Here is a 21,899-nt window from a genome sequence, read left to right on the forward strand (position 1 = left end):
CAACCCAACTAAAATGGGACAAAGCCGCTCCTCTACATGCTGTACAAGGCATGAACATGCCAAAAGACACGGACATACATAAGCATTACATCAAACATCTTGTTTAGAAGTTTGTCCGTGACAGGACGTCTTTCTTTTGGAAGTTGGATTTATATTCTCCCCTTGTTTTTGATATAACTAGTTTAATTAATTAATGAACATTTACTTTGTTTTAAAAAAAGATTGATAAACAAAAAATAAATATAAATAAATGTTTTAAGCATCCAGGATCTTTTGTTCAACAAGGAGAGAGTAACTAGCACACTGATCATGGAGTAAAGGTGAGTTGTTTCAAATGCAAAGAGGCATCACAAGTCATGGGTTTTGTGTGATTGTTTTGTGCCTTTTGAAGTAAAAGAAATTTATGGATTATTGTGTGTGTTGGGCATTAGGAAAACATGCATCTCAACATAGCCAAGATCGGAATGTTGAGGTGATGAATGGACATACTAGAAAATATAGAATGAGTAGTGGCTTTATTCACAAACAATTAAGTATAGCCCTGATTGAAGATAAGATGGGGGAAAACCGTTGAAGATTACAAGAAACCAAAGGAGACCTGTTGAATTCCTAATTAGATAAGTTGTCATTTAAGGTTGGTATTGCAGGAAGAAGTAAATAGAGACCAATACAAGATCTGACCACTCTTCACTTAATTAACGATGATGCCCTGCACAGAGCTCAAAGGCAGGAAGATAGATGTAAAGGACATATGGTTTCTTGTTGTTTTTGTTTATGTTTCTGCACCTGCTGGGTGGTGGGCCCTAGAGGGATAAATGCATTTTATATTCTTAAGCAAAGATCTTCATCCAAGTTAGTTCCTTATGTGGTCCAAATTCGATGGGGTACAAAATGTGTTGTAACTCTAACTAGAAGAGTGATGCTAGAAAGAACATGAAGAGATAACAGTTTTTTTTTTAATGCCACTCTAGAGATACATATAACATCCTTAGCCATGGACATGATCTTGATCTGTTGGTCTAAAAGCAAGTTGTGCTACCTTGTTTCTCATATCCACTTGTATGGATCATGTTGAATTATTTATCTTGTCAGACACTTATCAAACCTTTATTTATGGACCATACATATTGAACAAGAAGGCAGACTTTTTTGGTTTCCAAGGCTTTTTATGATCACATCTTCCAATTTTAAAGTCGGTATGGAACATAACTGTTTAACTTTTAAATTTATGTACATCATTTGAATATACATCTAAATCTGTGTCTCATGTTTGTATTGTGCAATACTACTAATTTGTTGCATTATCTGCTATCAGATAATAGTGCAGTGAGAAGATTAACTGTGATAAAATTATGATTTTGGAATACAAATGTTTGAAGGAAGTGCCTAATTAATTAGTCAAGGTTGGATTTGGTAATACCTAGATTTTGTTAGTTAAAGCTATCTTTTGGATGCTGGATTTTGTTTTCCATAATCTAGATCTTGGATAATAGGACAACAATGGAATTGAGTGTTAGTCTTTTATTTATGTCAAAGACTGACCAATCTAATGCCTAGACAATTTGTAGTGGTGGGCTAAGATGACATGGCTGCATTCATCCAAGGTGAGCTATTCAAATGCTGCAACCATTTGGTGTAGCACACGGGAACAAAGAAGCACATGTCAACACAAATAAATACTTATTTACCTATTGATTATTTTAACTTGTTGACGTATTGACATATTCCTCCTTTTATCTGTATATGTTATATGGAGTTGATCAAAATGGATGTATTTTAGTAAGGTGTTCATATATTAAATATGTAGTAGTATACAATAGGGCTTCAAATCTTGGTCCAGTTTTGATATTGGTCTTCCCAAGGTGGGGTGTACAATATGTCAAAATGCCCTCGTGCCGATTGGTAGGGGTCCGGGTGGAGGAGAATCGGAGGAGGAGGATGCAAACAAGTAGGAGGAGAAGAGGAGACAACAGCGATAACAATGTGAGGAGGATATGATGACAACAAGAGATGCCAAGCCGGCAGTGGTGGAGGCAGAGGCTGCAAGGCAGAGGAAAGGCAAAGGAGGGTGAAAACAGCTGCTGAAAGCTATGCTGATATCTGCCAATTTGACAGTTGTTGATGTCTGTCAACAGCTGTTTTCAATCAAAAGGTCTTTTAAAAAACAAAAATAAAAAAAATCAACATGTTTTAAATTGGATTGGGTGAAATCATTCAGTCTGCATGTTGTTTCTTATCGGGACAGTAGGAGATGGATGCTGAAGCAACAGTGGTGAAGGCAGATGTTGCAAGGTAGAGGAAAGACAAAAGGATGATGAAAACAGCTGCCCAAAGCTTGGTGCTGAACTGTCAATCTAATGGTTGTTGACAGCTGTCAGCCGCTGTTTTCAACCAAAGGTATTTAGAAAATAAAAAATTTAAAAATCAACTGTATCGGATTGCACAAAACTGTTCTGTCTACATGTCGTGTCATTTTGGGTGGTTTACCTGGTATTTAAAACCTTAGCATACAGCCACACACACACACATGTATGTATGTATATATTTATATATAAATCAGTCTTATTTAATTTCAAAGACAGGAATGCGAAATTAGAGGTGAAGAGTTAGTTGCAGCAGTTTGAGTTCCATAACATCTTGTTGCATTGTGCCATTAGAGGGTCTCATGGAGAGAACTCATGACTGGAATCTCCATGTTTGTTTCTTTTCTATCTTTTTTGCTTTTATTTCTTTTCTTTTGTTTCTGAGTGGCATTGACATACCTTAATATGTCGTGTGCATGTGCTGTTCTAGCAGCTAGCCACTATGGTGGTTGTCATGATAATTTACCAGGAGACAATATGATACCAAGCTGATATTGTCTTGGAGCAAGAAGGTTCTATCATGTTGACAAGCTTAAGCTTTGGTACCACTTTGATGATCACTTGGTGTCCTATAAATTGCAAGGGTGTTTTATAATTTATTTTCACTTAATTTCTGATTAGTTGCGTGATAAATAGTCGAATAGTGGCTTTGTGGAGAGACAACAACAACAGGTGGTTCTTAGAGTAGATATCGAAAAGAAGCGATGATGAAGGGAGGATTGGCAGATGTGAGGAAAGGTAGACATGGAAAAGATTGAAGGAATAAGCTAAAGTTAACAATGGGCTAAGGATATTTCAGTTGGAAACTAGGAGCATTTTGGTTTTTATCCTTTTCTTCTGGTATCTCTTTATTTATATAGACACAAAAAATTCCTAATCAGACTCATTTTCCAGAAATAAAATGTAACATTGTGGAATCACAATATTATATTACCATATTAGGACTGATTTTGCCTCTGTTATGCCACTTTTCATGATACATTTGGTAACATGAACTTATAATTGCACTGTAGTGATCAATCCAAACTTGACTAGTGAATATAACACTTCAGTAAACTAATTCAAACTTACCTATAGTGACTTTAAGCTTAAATAGATAATTTACAATCAACGATTATTTTAAATTCAGCATGTTGTGCCCCTTTGCTGGTTTAGACATAAAAAACTAGGAGGACAAATGTAAAGAACTAGACTCTAGTTGTATAAAGAGAAATTCAGCAGATTGGTTGCTGGAGTTGCATAGAGAAAAGGAGGACAAATGGAAGGAACCAGAGTATAGTCTTGTACAGAGAAAGCAGCAAAAAATACTGAGTCGTTGAGAGAAAGAAGAGAATAAAAATGCCACATCAGAAATCACAAAGATACCTTCAAGCGATGATAGGAAAATTTAGAACAGCACAAACTGGAAGGATTTGTACTGTGGTTAAAACTACCTGAAATTGGGCAGTCCACATGCTGGTTGGCACCCGGACCAGTAAATGCTGGTTAATACATATAGATCTGGATGAAATTGCACTTCATGAGATTTAGTAGTTGTGGAGTAACAGTGGAGGAAGCATTGGATGTAGATTAACAACAGTGGCTGAGGGATTAGTGAAGGATAGAAAAGAAAGAATTACAAAGAATAAACCATTAGGAATATGTTAAAATACTCATATCACAGTGGCAGAAGGAACCTGTCCATCTCCCACCAATCTTGTCACAAAACCCCTTTCATCTGCATCTTTGCTGTTGTCACCACCTACTTGCCTCCTTATCTACCATCAAGTTGGGGTAGAAAATTTCATTTCCAAGATTTCAAAGCCAGAATAAAATAGACAAAGTACTTTTGAGTCAGTCAGGTCTGGGATTATTGTTGGGCAGACACTGTAAATTATTGTATCCTTTTGTTATGAGCTTTATATGGTTTATTTATTATCTTATTAATTTTGAACCTACTGGATTGACATATCTTGGTGAAATTCTTCAACACCTGGTTTGGTAGGGATTATGATTAACCAGTTCTTGTTGGACTTTTTGAGCTCATTTGATGTCATTACTAATATTGAACTTTTCTGTTCTATAGTATATTCTTATTCTGTTGTTTGGCTGGAAAGTGCTGCTAGTTATGTGATGACTCTACTATTTCTCTTTGGTTTACAGATCCAGGCTGTTGAATTTGCAGCAAGGGGTGCTAGTATAGTATCATGTGGTTCCAACTTGTTGAAGGTAATTAAATTGTTCTTGGTTGAAATGGAATCTTGGTGGATATACATTTTATTTTTCACCCTTAAACTACAAATTAGGTTTGGGACTGCACAACTGGTTCTTGCCTCTTTAACTTGGGACTGATTGGTGGTGACCGAGCTTCAGTTGGACACAAGGAAAAAATTATTGCTATGACGGTCAATCCTTGGCAGTCCTGTATGTGAACTCATACTTCCATGCTTTTATTTCTACCTTAAATAAGTTAAGATACCAATATTCTTTATAATTTGTTAATGTTACTTTTTGCTTCTTCTTACACTTTGAATCTCTATGTACAATCTATATAGAGACTATTTTCACCGAACAAGAGAAATGTTAGCAAAACTTAATTTGAATATCTGAATTACTTCTAGAACTTACAACAACTAAAAGTGTTTAAGCTGGTGTTCCTGGTAATCCACACTTGCATAGTCATAATTATCATATGCTAGCCAAATTTCATATGCAGTTGAAGGTTTGTTGCATGCATTGCATAAATTAGTGTAACTACACTTCTCTGTTGATATCCTTCTAATTGATGTGTATATCACTGAAATTGGAGGTAGAATAAGTAACATTACTACGATATGGTTGGTTGGAAATTGCATTGGCAAGGTAAGATTGTAGAAAATTATCTAGAATGTTTGTACCATGATTCTAAATCTTGGATATTAATTCTGTACCCATCTGTGACTACTGGTACATTTTCAATCCATTCTGGTATACTGACGTGGTATTTACTGGAATTGGTTTCAATGTTTTAGGCAAGGTATACAGTTTCAAATGATATCGGCTGGTACGAGCGGTACGTACCGGTCCGACAGTAAATCGGTATGTGGACCGCTCGCTACCGGGCGGTATTTTTTTATTTATAAATAAATTATATATATATATATATATATATCATTTTTCTGTGATGTCGACGACGTCACACATTTTTTTTAAAATATATATATATATAAATATATAAATAAAAGAATATATATATATATATATTGGGGGTGAGAGAGAGAGAGAGAGAGAGAGAGAGAGAGAGAGAGGGACGTTGCCTCTACAATGTCGCCCTGCTGGGGAGAGTGACATCGCACATTAAAAAAAAAAAAAAAAAAAAAAAAAAAAATTATATATATATATATATATATATATATATATATATATATATTTGGTGGAAGGATCACTGGCTGTATCTAAAGAATTCATGACACTTAACAAGTTGCAACTTAAATGTCAGTGTAGAAGCATCACTAGTATAATGCAGTATTTGGTGGAAGGATTTTCCAATGTATACAAATGCACATGAATGCCCTAGGAGATAAAAAGAAGGCATTCGGAGTAAGGATCGTTATATTGGGTACCGAACCCGTTTCAGTGTTTCAGTCAGATCGGGTATACTGGTTAGTATTGGTGTCTTGGTACACACATCGACATTTCAGAGAGGAAAAAAAAGAAGAGTAAGAGGAAGGGTGGTTGGAGGAAGAGGAGGAAGAAAGGAGGAAGAGGGGGAAGAAGGAATAAGAGGAAGTGATGGAAAAGGAAGAAGAAGGAAAAGAAGCGGTGGAAGAGAAGGAAGAAGAGAAGAGGTGGGAGTGTCCTCGGGAAGAAGGAACGTAGCAGCAGCGACAGCAGCAGCGGTGTCACAAAGCAAAGGCGACAGCCACAACGTCATGAAGCAACAGCAGCGGCAACAATGTTGCGAGGAGGGCACGCGTTCGTGAGTATTTTAGGTTTTTTTTCATTTTTATTCCTGAGTTGCATGGGCCCCGTCGCTATTTTAGGTTTTTTATTTTTCTTGAGTTGGATTGGATCACCCATAATAAGGGTGGTCCGCGTATCGGTCCATGCTTGAACCGGTATGTATGACCCGTTTTGCATCGTTTCGAGCGGTACAATAGTCATTGATTCAAAGCATAATTGGATATTAGAGAAGTAGTAAGGCTCTAAGAGAATGCACGATCGGAAGAGTATGAAAGATGTCCTATAGAACTGCAGCCTATAATTAGCATGAGGGTTGTGGTGTCAATTATTAACGATGACCTTGAGTTTGCAGTCGGGATGCAGACATCATTGGAGCATTAATACATGTACAAGGAGGCGATGAGATATTGTTTGACCAAGTTGAGAGTATAAGAGTGGTAGTGGCAACGGTAATGGTAGTGAACTGTTGCAGTTTGGTCAATCTTCCACATTGAGGTAGACAATTGCTACTAGTACATACCTCTTCGGTTGGAGCGCAAGCATTAGATAATTGATTGGCCCTCCTTAGTTTGGCAAGAGAGCTCATAGAGGTAGTTCGCTTTACGGGGGTTTATTAGTACTTCTGGTAAGATGCCAGCACTTGATGTGTGATAGCTGGTCCGAGTCAGTTTCATGATGCAACCTACATAGATGGCCAAATAGACTTGGTTTTGGGGGAGATCAAACTCCAATATGTGGTAAAGGTTGTGGCAGATAATATGGCCAACCTCAAGAAGAGAAGTGAACCATTGATGGACAACAGACAATTTATTTTGGACACTTTGGCCCATTGTCTCGACTTAATGAAGGATATTGGTGATATTGCAGTAGTTAAGGGCACAAAGCACTAGGAGATACATATATAACCCTCTAAAGGTTATACATATATACATATATTTATGCATGGTGAGATCCTATTATCAAACATCACTCATTTTGCAACTAATTTTATTGCCCTATAGTCAGTCAATTCGACAAAGGAAGATCATATTAAAGTTCATGTTCACCTTCATTCAAATGTGCCAACTCTTAATATGGCAGTTCTTGACCGAAAAAAAGTTGAAAAATATATTCCATCCTTTAGATTCTGGGCTTCAGCGGGTAATGTAGTTAAGGCAGTTGAGCCATTGTATGTAGTCCTATGACATATAGATAAGAAAAAGAGGTGTAGAGTTGCTTGATTCACTTGATATGGCAGGAAAGGGAGAAGATTAGAAAGGCTCGGGTTGATGAAATTAAAATGAACTTTATGTGTGTCCTTGACTACAGATGAGAGAACTAGATGTCTCAAGATATTCATCGGGCAGGTATTACAGCTTACAAAATTCATTATACATTTTAAAGTAACTTTAACAATTATGTTTGTAAATGTGCATAATTGTAAGATGTTGTATTCATTCATACAACATATTATCCTAGGCCAATCAATATTGATACAGTTTGGTGGATGATGACGAACTATTGCTGGCAATGCACACTATCATATATAGACTTGAGTCAAGTATCGAGTCTATATAAGATGTAATTAAGGTATAAATCAAGGATTGCAATTTCATACTGGGTTACTATAGTGATCCCTAGTCTGATTGGTATAATTGAGGTATAAATCATGGATTGCAATTTTATACAAGGGTACTGTATTGATTCCCAACTGGACAGATATGTACCGACCAATACTGGTATATGATACACCGGTATGCATGTAAGAGGAAGGAAGAAGAAGAAGGAAGGAATAAGAGGTGGTAGTGGAGAAGAGGAAGGAGGAAGGGGAATGAGGAAGAGAAAGGAAGAAGAGGAGGTAGTGGAAGAAAAGGAGGAAGAGGAAAAGGGAAGAGGAGGCAATGGAGGAGGTGGTGGAGGAAGAGGAAGGAAGAAAAGGATGTGATGTAGGAAGAGGAGGAAAGAAGAGGAAGAGGAAGAGGAAGGAAGAAGAGGAACCAGTGGAGGAAGAGGAACGAGGAGAAAGAGGAAGGAAGAAGAGTAGGAGAAATTGAGCATATGATAGGCGTTGAGGAGGTAGGCAGTGATGCAGCATTGGTAGGTAGTGAGGAGGTAGGTATTAGTGGACGATAAGGAGATCATGTGTGGCTCACAATTAGAGAGATTAGGGCAAGAATTTTTTTTCTTTTATATATGATCCAAGCCAAATTGTTCAAAGTGGGTTGGGTTTGCATACTGGTTCATGCTCAGATCAGATGGGTAAATACTAGTTGGTACGTATTGGTTTGAGTGAAAAGGAGTTCTCTAGTATAAATAAATTATGTCTTAAAGAAAATCATATTTCATCATTGACCTATATTCAATTATTAATCAACTATATTTTGTTAAAATAAGTTCAGACTATTTTGAAATGGGGTGGGTTTGCGTATTGGTTTATGCTTACATTAGACAAGTAAATACCAGTTGGTACATATCGGTCTGAGTGAAAAGGAGTTCTCTAGTATAAATAAATAATGTATTAAAGACTACCATGCTTCATCATTGACCTATATTCGATTATTAATTAACTATATTTTGTTGATATAAGTTCAGATTATTTTGGAAACGTCATGCACATTGTACAGATATCATGTGGATCATGGTAATACAACCAAACCTTATAATTCATCTGTTATTGGTCTCAACCAAGTTGCTTGACTATAACAAATGTTAATGGATGTCAATCTTTATGTAGCTATCTGGTGACACCAAATTTGAAAAGAATAGTAGTTCGGGTCCTATCAGAGACCACATCATACAATGGTTGCTGCGACTGAAATTGGTCGAGGTTCACCTCAGTTTAGATATAAGCTCACAATCAACCCTCAAGCATAGACAAGCTTGGTGAAGCTTGTCTACATCCATTATAATATGCATTTTAGGTTGCAATGTATTGAGATCAATAAGGAAACAGAGGCACCTGAGGTTGCTATGCTTGATTTCCAGCTCTATCATGACAATTTAGTTCCAATACTTGATAAGATTTGTGTAGCAAAAGATTTAGACAATACACTTTTGGATGAGGTTGGGACCATAGTAGCACACAACATGACCATGCATATGGTTATCATGGCAAGGAAAAGGGTTAGACATCCCAATTGGTTGATTCATTGGATGCATTTGACAAGCTACAAGTTCAATCATTTGATGAAACACCTTCCTAGCAGTTCGCTCTTCGTGATGTCTGCAAACAACGATGTGAAAATATTGCGGAGATAGTAGTGATGTGAAAATATTGCCTGACTCATAATAATGGTTGGGATCACCAATTTTACGTTCTCACTGCTACATGAAGACAAAGGAACAAAATTTTGGTCTTGCCACCTAGGATGCATACCATGGAGCATAAGGATTTACACGGTTTCTTTATTATGATAAAGGAAGTAGAAAGGCTCTCATTGTTGATTCGTACAGGGATATGAGTTAGAGCCTTCCTAATAGCAAGCCAAACAATATTTTCTCGTAACATCTCGGTGTCAGTAGGTATTAGCTTGAGAGTTACGGTTAGGGAGGATGTTACCTTATGGGTGATTTGTAGGGGAACATCATAGTGTTCTATAGCTTAAGAGTTTGTTTGTTGTTGACAAGCTTGTTGCTCGAAGAGACTCTTTTCAGTCTTTGTAAGCTACTGACAGTACAAGTTGTCAATACCTCTATCTGTTCACTGACATTTGAGGAAAGCTGAAGAGTTTTTCATGAAATGGCTGTTGGATATATTTTAAATTTGTTGCATTTGCCATGAGAAATATTTTGGCTTGACCTACTCTCAATGTGGCAATTTGAGTGTCCAATATGTATGCATAGTGTATGACACTAATCTCGAATGGATGTGTTTTAAATGTTTCTACAGATTACATTCTATAATCATTGTGAAGCTAGAAAAAGTTGACATTATTACAATCAAATTTTCATCGGTTTTCTTCCTCTTGCAATTTGTTTGGACGAACTTACTAGTTATTAAATGATAGACCTCCCTGGTGGAATTAATTATAAACTTGAGCTAGAAAGGCACTCCTTAGAAATTAAAGGTTTAAGATTAAGTAGGACTAAAATAGAATATATGAGCTACAATTTTAATAATTCTAAGAATAGATAGGAGAATATAGTTAAGTTGGATGAACAAGAAGTTCCTTTAAGTAAAAACTTTAGGTATTTTGGATCAATCATTCAATAAGATGGAGGTATCGATGAATATATTAATCATAAAATAAAAATAAGATGATTAATATGGAGAGATGTGTCAGGAGTCTTGTGTGATAATCAGATACCTTTGAGATTAAAAGATTTTTTTTATAAAATAATTGTGAGACCAATAATGTTTTATAGATCTTAGTGTTAGGTAGTTAAGAAATAATATATACAAAAAGTTTGTATTGCCGAGATGAAAATGTTGAGATGGATGTGTGGAGTTATTAGGAAAGATAGGAAAATAAGTATTTTTGTTCGTGAACAATTATGTATTGTTTTGATAGAGGATAAGATGAGAAAAAAAATGTTTAAGATGATATGAGCATGCGCTTAGATTTCTGGATGTGATGATCAAAATAGGTGAAATAATTAATGTTAGTGGTATGAGGAGAGATAGAAGAAGACTTAAAAAGACTTTAATAAAAATTATAAATAAAGATTTAAGTATTTTGAACTTAACTAAACATAAAACTTCTTTTGATCTCATTGGTGGTAAAAGATTCATGTATCCAACCTTAAATGGTTGGGACTTACATCTCTGTTGTTGTTATTGTTGTAATCTGTTTGGTTTTCTTTCTTTGTGTTGTTGACACTAAAAGTTTATTGCTTAGTTTGTGTATTGTACTTTATAGTGTTATCTAATGTCCTAGAAGTTATCCAGGTCTTGTTGTCACCAGTGGTGCAAAAGGAGATGACAAACTTCTACTGTGGGATGCTTTGAGAGGTGAACTTGATGCTGATCTGAATTCAAATTTGAGGTAACTTTTTTGTTTTCATGTTAGGATTGCATTTCTGCAATCTTAGTTTGATTTACATGATTGATGACTATCAGTTTGATTAATGATGTTGCACTAAAGAGCTTGGTGGCGGCACAAGATCTATTTAGCTGACATTAGTAGTGGGATCTTATGTCGTAATTTTTGTGCTAGCTTAGTTTTGCTTATTCTTTTTTCAAAAGCTTATGTACTTTTAACATTTCAAAAGTTGATAATGTGAAATCATCTATTTCAGTTGCTAAACTACCTCCATTATTCCATTGCAAACCTAACTATTTGTAGCATTTCTATGTGGAATGCATCTGTTATCCAACAAGTAGGTGATGGAAGAGGTGAATGCATATATAATTAGTGCAGATGGATTAAGTTATTAGGTTACTTCAATCTATTGCTTCATCACTTGGTATCATCTAGCTAGAATGTAAAACTTTATGTCAAGCAATACAATCAGCACTTTTGCTAAATAAAAATGTTGTTCAGTTCAGAAAATGTTGAAAAAGTACTTATAGCATATAAATATAATCATGGTTCACTTTATTCTCGAATGGTATCTCTCTTCAAGATTAGGTAAATCCAAAGTTTAATCTTTGAATAATAATAACCTAATTTGGAGGTTTAATTTAGGGTCTTTATCTTTGTTTAGTTTAATGTCTTAATTAGGGCTTCATTCATCCTTGTGCATGAAGGTTTGATCCACAAGGATCCTTGCCAATCTAGACTTGATCTGTTGCCATTTCACATCAATCCTTGTGGATGGAGGCTCGATATGTTTTCATTTCATCTTGATCCTTGCGGATGGAGGCTTTCTCTGCATGGATCTAAGATTGGATTTTGCAAATTTAGTTTAGCTTAGATCCATGTGGATCTAGGTTCGATCCTTTTGGATCCAAGGTAGAGCCATTTTGGATTGAGGCCTGATTCATTTAGAACTGTATAAATCTAGCTTAGATCTATGCAAATTTACGCTAGATCCATTCTAGATTGACGCCGATCAAGCTTTATTTGTTAAAGGTTAATTATTGTTATGATTTATGGATCTGATTACATAGACAACTTTTTGTATGAGAATGGCCCCAAAGCAGCAAAGTTGCCAATTGGCATGGTTGCAAACCCATCGATTGTCCGATAACTAGTATCAATGATAGTGCATCCATTGTGATTACATCAAAAGGGACAGAGAAATCACTCACCTAAAGCAACATTTGATGAGAGGATTTCGTGATGTATCATAATGCACAAAGGTGCCCCAAGTGATAAGAAAGGCATTCAAAGCAGAATTGGATACGAGGACAACATTAAGGTTATAAGAAGCAAAATGGAAAAAGTATGAAAGGTGTGCTATAGAGCCTGCAACCTACGATAAGTGAGAGGGTCACAGTGTTGATGTCAACGTTGACCCCAAGCTTGCAGCCAAGATTTGGACATCAATGGATTATTAATACATGTACAGGGATTGTAATGAGATATCGGTTGACCCAGTCAACATATGAGCATGACAATGGCAGTAACAATGGACCATCATAGGTCTGTCAATTTTCCTTAGTGAGGCAGACAATTGCTACCAGTTCATAGGCCTTCAGTATTAGTGCGACCATGAGACAGCCAACAACCCAACCTCCGTTGGGCAAGACAGATACTACAGGCATGCCAGCATAGGAGGGTTCATTGGTTCCTTTGGCAGGAGATCAACTCCTGAAATTGTTTATCTCATTCCAGAGGAAAAATAATTTCTTCTGAGCTGCAAAGCTCAACCGGCTTCATATAGAACTGAACAATCCTCTTTTGAGCTATAAAGGGGGGCAAGCCTGTCCCTCTAGTGGATCACTTGGTTCGGGGTGGTTTGCAATCTGGTTCGCCAGCGGACTGGTATGTACGTATTGTCCGCAATATAGTTAACGATGTTCTTTTCTACTCTCTTTGAATTAAATCAGATGGCTTTCCGGCAAACTTAAATGTCATATTTTACCAGTATGAGCCACCTTTAAAAGTCTTCTGCAGTTTGTCCTTGATTAGTGCTCTCCTAACATACTGTGTACTTTCATCCTTTATCATTCCTAATAATGTCAATAATCATCTTAACATGCTTCTTTAATTTTCACTAACGTAAAAGATATGCTGCTTCATTTTGCCCACCATTTTGATCTGTAAAGCAGGTCTAAAGGATACCAGATGCATTTGTCCACTTTACTCTAAATGCTTCCTTTATTTTATGACAATTGAAGGAGACGTTTTTCTCTTTTGTACATTCTGAGAACATAATTGAACTGTAACTTCATTTCGTGGAATGTTGCTGAAACTGTGTATTCTACCTTGATTTCTACTTATTCTCCAGTTCTCGTCTTCTAAAACTGTCCTCATCTTAACTTAGTATTTACTCTTGCTTTACGTTGATTAATAGTTTAATACAATGTAAAGCTTCTGAAGAACCATTTTTTACATACCAAAATGTAGGTTTTAACAACCTGATTTAGCTATTTGGACCTTTGCTATATATGATGAACTTAATATCTTAATTGGACACCATTTGACTTGATGAAAAACTCATAATTCAAGTTGGGCTAGTGATGTTGCTAAGTTTTTCACTTATCTAATCCTTACCCAGGACATTCTAGTTCATAGAAGAGCCACATACTTGTAGAGATACACAAGTTATTGATTGAAATATTCACTATGATGTTTGAAACACTTGACATCTGATCACGAGGATCAACTGGTTTAATAGATTTCCTAAATTCTTTTATAAAAGAGAAGCTTTTGCTGAATAAGTTGCCTCATTGGTTTTCTCCTCCTTTTGCTGTTGGATAGGGGTGGAAAATATTTTATCTGAACTCTGTGTCCAATCTGGACTGATTGAGAAACCTCGAGTCGGTTTTTACAATTACTTGTCCAACACTTGGGTTCAGATGTTAATTTTTTTCTGTTTCAGATCCAAGTCGGGACCAGGTCTAACTATTTGGACAAATCAGGTCCACGTACCTGATTTTTTTGGGTTCAGGTCCAAAGTCAGCCATTTTGAGTTGGACCAGCTGGTTATTTGAAGCAACTCACTTTTTTTAAACATGTATCTCTCTGCATTTGTGTAAAAAAAGTGAACACAAAGAATAGTACATTTCCCTGTTCGAATGCTACTCTTTTCCTTTCTTACAAAGTGGCACATCTAGGCATCTTCTCCACCACCAGGAAATTGGACTTCCTGTCACTGTGACATCTGTCCCATCTCTCTCGACCAAGGTTTATGATCAGTGAAATCTGCGTAATGCCTTCCTCACCAAAGCAGTGCTTCTATTTCATCTCTCTGCATGGAAACCTTGGCCGTTGCCTTTCCTTATCCTGATGAAACATGATGATGCTTATACTTATTATATTGTGCTCTGATTTTGGAGATGCTTGTTCAATTCGCATCTGAGAGTTAGGAGGTAGGACCTTCACTCTGATCATCTGAAACCCTTTCAAGGGTTTCATTTTTTTCAATTTAGTTAATTCCTGAGCTCTTCTTGAGGTTTTAATGTGGGTTATTTGCTGTATTTTTTTTTGTTTGATTTTAACATGGAGGTACAAGTTAACATGCTGCAGGTGTTTTTACCCCTCTATCTGCTTGTGTTTCCAATTCCATTGGGATTAATTAACAAATGGTTGTGTAATTTATTGTATGTTGACTGTTGAGAAACTTTTTCAGTTTCTTCTTTGAACTTTTTTCTTTGTGATATCTGTTTATAAACTTCAGATTAAATGTTTCTGATTGTTGTTTTCTAATCTAATGAAACATTTTTTATTGTTGAACATCTTGTATTTACTGTCTTGTATCGACACTCGGTGATGCCTAATAACTTGTTGATTAGACTTGACTTAGACACTTGGACCTGACTTTTTGCCATCTCTAGTGTAAGCATTGAAATAGGGACCATTTTTCTGGTCCTATGTCTTATGTCAGAAGCATAACCGGATTAGGTTATATTGCTATTAATTTTAGAACAAGACACTACCTTTCCTCATAATTGAGGTTGTAGCTTGTGTGATTCATGTTTAAACATGGGTGGTTACTAGTTAGGCAAAACTTTTATGGTTTTTGAATTTATAAAACCTTCCTAATTGCCTGAAGTTTTCAAACCACACACACACACACACACACACACACACACACACACACACACACACACACACACACACATATACACACATATACACACATATTTCTGTGTTTAAATTCTGAAAGGGGATTCTTTAAACTTTTCTTCATATTATTCCATCTTACTATTACTTGTTTCTTCTGAATCTCCTTTTGGTCCTAGACATCTTCTCTAGCTCTGTTCTTCATTAGCAGTTAAAATAGGTACTCAAAAATGGTATATCTTATATTTTGTTTAGTTATCTGAAGCATACTGATTTCTTTAATGTAACACATTTAGTACTACAGTTCTTTATTATGCTTGTTTGCTACACCTATGTACATGAATGTGCAAATGTGCACTGGCTAATGGCTGTGATGTTAATTATTTTCATGCTGTTGTTTTGTTCTTATGCAGTTTAAACGAATTGTGATAACTTTTTGGGCCACTTGTTTTAAGATCTACTAGTGTGCCTTTCCTCACATAATTGCAGAACGAGAGACCAGGTTCATCCTTTGGTTGTTGCAATGGAGTTCTGCAGTGAAAATATTCTGGTGTGCGGAAGTGATTGTGAATATAGTGGTTCTGCTATCGTGCAACTATGGGATATTGAATCTGCAGAATCCTGTCTTTCATTCACTGCAAATGATTCTGTAGGTTGTTTTTGTTTGCATATTAAAACATTCATCTGTTTAGTTCACTAATACACTTTGCTTGCATACAGTATATTACTTCTCTGAAGGTAAATCCAGCTGGCAACACTATCATCACAGGTGCGTTCTGTTTTATAATAATGGTGTCAAACATATGCCAGCTCTCATCTACAGGAGATTTAATTCTTCCTTGTACCTGTATGTTTCTTGTTTTGTTATATAGGTGCTGGCGATGGGACCATTGGTTTGTTTGATGTCCGGACATGTGGTGCAATCAATCATCTCTCTGTGGGGTCTGGTTTTGAGGTAGTTGCAACACTGAAAGATGTTGGCTATATATAAAACTAAGTTTACCTCTCATCATTTTTTGAACTTGTTTCATTGTTCCATGCAAAAGGCACAAGCAATAGCTATTTTAGCTAGTGCTTCTGTTGATCTATTACATTGATCAGTTTGTATCTGTGACAAGTAACATTTAATTAGTTATTGATTTCCTAGGATGATCATGTAAACACCTCACCTCTGACTAGTGTTAGGTGCTTTTATCTCTCAATACTGCTGTTTCTCAAAATCTATAATTTACATTTGTTCTTTATCACTTATTGTTCGGTATACTATTGTCCAAGCACAAAACATTAGTTGATAATCGCTTGTGTTTTGCTGGAAATAAGGATTACAATTGTAAAGCATGATTACTTAAATTTTGTCTGTTGAGTTGTAAAACATAAACTTGATGGAACAAGATTACCGATGAAGCTTCTAGAAATTAAGCAAATGCAAGACATATTTTAGAATTACAAAACCTAAAATGTGACTTGAAATGCAAAGTAACTGTCTTGTGATCATGTGTAAGATCCTGAACTGCCCTATAACAAATGCTTAGTGCTTGTTGGCATGGAGTGCCATATAATTCCATATAACTTGGTACAGATACTACATTTCTTATCTGTTGATGAAATCTGACATTAAGCATCACAAGTTGGGTGTTACATCCTGAATTGAAGTGGACATCAAGTGTAGCAATTATATAGGTCAGTATGGGTTTGGTATAGGTTGAAACAGGTATAATATAGGTCTGTGTTGGTTCAGACCCTGTTCCAACCTAGCCAGTCCAGAACCTACCTTGTTGTTCCATTAGAACTCTTTGCTTCATTAACATAAATTATTTGATAGCCATTGATTCATAGGACTCAAAATTAGTGTATGTGCTAGCAATTGGATCACATGGGACTAGTAACACTAATAATAAAAGAGTTGGTAGACCTCCTAGCTCCCGATGCCACTCATGGTTTTAACTTTTTAACTTTATAGGGTGGAATTATATTTCTTTCACTAATTAATATTTTGTGTTCTAATCATGAGACTATCATATTTGAGGTTTTTAATTGAGTTACAATGTATTATTGTAGTTAGCTTGGCTTAGTAAGTTATCACATATTATTTTTATTGAGATATTACGATTATGATACATCATTGTGGTCATATTGCTACATTATGATTGAAAACATTGAGAAAAGAAGAAAAGTATTTTATTGGTCTGATATATTTTGCTAGACCAACAGAAACATTTGTCATATTGGCAGTTCAGTATCTATGGGAAAGGGAACCGGTATGGATCGGTTACATGATACAGACTCCTTGCTTTCTAGATTGGTTATAAGAGTATGGTTGAAATCATTGGAGTAAGACAAAACGACTGTTTACATATTTGAAGAAATTAACTTAGTAAAAAGGAATATGTTGGAATGAAAAGATCAATGTTTACTTGAAGCTACATTTTGCAATCTGGGCGCAATATTAACAAACTCTAACAAACATGTGCCTTTTTGGAATGATGATGTTTACTTATCTTTATGGCAGTAAGTAGGTTACATGTCTTAAACCAGAAGTTAGTATAATATTGTTTTTTTTTTATCTAGATGATTACCATTTAAGTGAGTGTTATTTTGTTATATCTTCAAAAGTTAAATATTGGTGCACGTTACGCTAAAATATCAGTTTTCTTGTTTTGTCCTTTTAAATTAAGATATCAGCTTTGATCTCAATGGATTAATAGGTACTCCTTACGAGGACAGGCCTTAAAATTCTAAATTGTCTAAACATTGCTGAATAAGTAGTATTTTATACTTCTGGCTGCCTGCCTAAATGTGGGCACCATTTTTCAGCTGTTATACTTATAGTTTTCTTATAAGTAAACTATTTCTTTGTTTTTTAATTTAAGGTTTCATTTTCTTTGTCACAGGTGACATCTGTTTCTTTTAGCAACTGTGGAACCTATTTTACTGCCTCCAGTACATCAAATAACACCTTGGTATGGGATACACGAATCTTGCCATTGAACCATGGGCAAATAGCCCATGATAGCAATGATATGCGATTCTTAAGACCTTTGCACTGTTTAAACCATGGAAAGCAAATGCCGACCGCAGAATATGCAGGTCAACTTCCTGGGTAAGTGTGCAAAAAGATATAATTCCTTGTTTTTATAAAAATCAATTTGTAATTTTGCAAAAAGAGCTTAGGGGTTTGTTATTTAGTCGAAGTTAAATGCTACTTTTCTCATATTACTCATATCTGAGCCTGATGCTGATTGAAGTTTGTTGATATGAGCTTGGTGTCCATATCTAGGAAAAGTTCAATCTGACATATCTATCCGCGAAGTTGATGTAACATGAGTAATCCCAATGTCCATCTATTAGGTTGGTAGGCAATTTTACCATAAGAGAACTGTCAAGTTAATACCATTTTATGTGCAAATGGATACACCATCATCCTTGATAACTCTACCTGCTTCACCTTATTGTTCACAATATAGTGGTAGGCGGTTAGCCTTAGCACGAGTGGTATTGGGACCAATGTTGATTTCATTCTTGGTCAAGAGGTAGAAGCAATCAAGGATAAAACAAGAGAAAATTTTCGAGGGTTGGAACATGCAAAAGTACCATGAAAAATGCTAGTTAGTTTAAGTACATTTACTTAGAGAGGGAGCAGAAATCAAAAGACTGGATGGTTAGAGATTGTGTAAATGCATAATGATCCGTGGATGTTTTTGGAAAAGTTTCCCTGGTAACTAGAAAAGAACTGTAATCCAATCCACTATGAAATTGTAGGAAGTGAAGGATATTGTTGTTATTTCTAGTATCATTGTTATTATACTAAAATTTCAAATATGGTTTTTCAATATCTGACAAATATGACCTGGCTATGCAATGTGAATCATGTATTATAATGATTGGCATATTGTAAGAAGCTGTATTGTACACATACAATTATTAGTTTCAAATAATCATATTGCTCCTCAAGCTGCGGTAGTACGAGGTGTGACTTTTGTGTATTTTGAAAGGTCGAAAAGGGGTTGTAGACTGGAGGCTAATTTTTATAGAATCTGAAGAATTTAGTGGAGTTTAGTTCTTAATGCTAATTATCAACACTATGACAACGCCAACTTTCCAATTAAGGTTAAAAAACTTGTCCTGTGTTGATACCAGTTGGCCTTTGGACCAGTATGATTTCAGATAGATTGATGTCCTTATACTTCATATAGGACCTTTTCGCCCAGACTAGAGAGAAAGAGGGAGAAGAGAGGGAAGGAGGAGAATAGATGCCTGGGAGAAGGAAGAGAAGGCAAATGAGGAGGAGGTGGTGGTTGTGGTGGTGGAGAATGAGGCAAAAGATGAGGCAGTGGTGGCGGTGGTGACCCTTATGATGCAGCGGCATCAGTGACGCAGTGGAAAGGAGGAAGTGTTGGAGGAGGGGATAGTGAGAGAGAAAGAGAGAGAGAGAGAGAGTGCATGAGAAAGAGAGGAAATATGTGAGAAGAAGGAAAGAAAGAAAAAGGGAAAAATAGAACAGATAGCTGTCAGCAAATAAAAAGAATTTGATAAGATATTGGATGGTAAGTTTACTGTCCAATACACCCAGTTTCAACCATAAAAATTGGGTGGTACACCTAGGATGGTTGTCATTCCAGGTAGTAAGCTTGATATGAATTTGTAGTCGGTGGAAACTAGTAGTCCACTTACTAGCTCATGGTTGGACCAGTAGTTACCGACCCATACTGACTGGTATGTCCAGTTTATATAATACATTGGTCTCATTAATGAAATTGGGTGGTACACCTAGGATGGTTGTCATTCCAGGTAGTAAGCTTGATATGAATTTGTAGTCGGTGGAAACTAGTAGTCCACTTACTAGCTCATGGTTGGACCAGTAGTTACCGACCCATACTGACTGGTATGCCCAGTTTATATAATACATTGGTCTCATTAATGATGCCTACTTAGTGTATTTTAGTTTTTTTAGACTTGAGACCCGTAGGATTGGTATTCATGTCCAAGATCTTTAATTTAGAATAATACCATCCGGTACGGGTGGTATGTACCGGTCTGTCAGTAGACCGATACACGGACCGCCCGTTATTGGTCAGTGTGTACTGGTCCGTCAGCAGATCGGTACACGGACTGCCCGTTATCGGATGGTATGTTATAATAATAATAATAATAATAATAAATATATATAAGATTTTTTTTTTACTTTTATATATATTTATACTTATATAGACGACGTCGCCCTGCCTAGGGAGAAGAGAGAGGCGACGTCACTTCGGCGACGTCGCCGAATTTTTATTTTATATATATATATATATTATATATATATATATATATATATATATATATATATATATATATATATATATATATATATATATATACACACACACATCGAACGGTATATCGTTTGGTATACAGTATCGTACCGTACCGAGCGAATGTCGAAATTCTGGTACGGTACGATATTTCAATCATTGTTCATGTCTTCTATGCATGTATATAGTTTAATTTAATTTTGGGTTGTTAATTTAAGATCCAGTTATCTCATACTGATACTGTTATCAGAACTTTTAAAATTTATGCAGCCATGTTGACAAGGGTAATCAAGGTGTAAATGATTCTCGATGGCTTCATAGAGAGCCTATACTAGTAACTGTGAGCGGTGATGGGAGGTTAGAGCATTTTCTCTCCTTTTTTTTGTCTTTTTGTCAGGCTCACAAGATAAATTTTGTTATTCTTTATATATAGTATTGCAATGTGGAATGTTTCCCTAGGTCAACCCTGTATCAGACATATCTTTGGCCATACAAGATGCATTAATACTGTAAGTTAATTATTTCATCCTTGTTTAAATGTGTCATGTTGATAACAATTCTTTACTTGGTTTATTTGTTACTTTTTTGCCACATGAGAACCTTGTCTTCAATTGGAGCATTTATTGTCAACTGCAGATTGCTGTAGCTCCAAATGATGAATACTTGTGCACAGGCGGAGATGATCAAAAGATTGTAAGCTGATCTTGTTTTTCTTAAAGAATGGTTCATTTATACATCATTATCTTAGAAGCCTAGGGCTGTTCAAACCAAACATCCCATAATACCTTGTTCTTGTATGTAATCCTTGGAAATTATATTGTGAAAATGAAACTAGCACAATTACATTCGAGACTCAACTTAACTCACTGTAACGCAATACCAATGAGAATCGAGCAACTAACAAAACTTTGCTTTCTTTTTTTGATAAGCAAACAATTTATGTAAGCATGACAACGTGAGAACCAAGATAACTGTCCTAATATGAGTAAATCATGCAACTTATGTCGTGGTAACCTACTTAATCAAATCCATATCATCCTGATTCAGCCAATCTGGACCTTCTAATCTGTCCAACTTCTTCTTATAAATAAATAACAGAATTAATGCTAGAAGACTCTGCTTGCAATGGCACAAGCGATTGACCACTTATAGAAATACATATTTTTCTGCAGCAGCCAGTAAACTGGTATTTTCTCTCAAACAAAAAACGTACTTGGAACTTTTCTTTT

The 21,899-nt window shown here is 35.9% G+C and overlaps 1 protein-coding gene across 4 annotated transcripts in view; it reads left to right on the top strand.

The window, feature by feature from the left end:
- LOC103973245 (uncharacterized) overlaps positions 1-21,899 on the top strand; it is a 62,905-nt gene that overhangs the window by 38,091 nt on the left and 2,915 nt on the right. For 3 of the 4 annotated variants that reach the window (XR_010481854.1, XM_009387752.3, XM_018821359.2), the window contains 10 exons: positions 4,506-4,571; positions 4,649-4,766; positions 11,152-11,248; positions 15,866-16,025; positions 16,097-16,145; positions 16,249-16,331; positions 18,268-18,476; positions 20,941-21,027; positions 21,104-21,179; positions 21,307-21,363. Coding sequence is in view for 2 of the 4 variants with exons in the window: in XM_009387752.3 (XP_009386027.2) it covers positions 4,506-4,571; positions 4,649-4,766; positions 11,152-11,248; positions 15,866-16,025; positions 16,097-16,145; positions 16,249-16,331; positions 18,268-18,476; positions 20,941-21,027; positions 21,104-21,179; positions 21,307-21,363 (1,002 nt within the window). In the remaining 2 variants the exon portion in view is untranslated. The remainder of the gene's footprint in view (positions 1-4,505; positions 4,572-4,648; positions 4,767-11,151; positions 11,249-15,865; positions 16,026-16,096; positions 16,146-16,248; positions 16,332-18,267; positions 18,477-20,940; positions 21,028-21,103; positions 21,180-21,306; positions 21,364-21,899) is intronic. The other variant, XR_001976465.2, reaches the window with a different exon arrangement.

This window comes from Musa acuminata, chromosome BXJ2-1 (genome assembly GCF_036884655.1).
Source record: "Musa acuminata AAA Group cultivar baxijiao chromosome BXJ2-1, Cavendish_Baxijiao_AAA, whole genome shotgun sequence".
NCBI classification, from domain to species: Eukaryota; Viridiplantae; Streptophyta; class Magnoliopsida; order Zingiberales; family Musaceae; genus Musa; species Musa acuminata.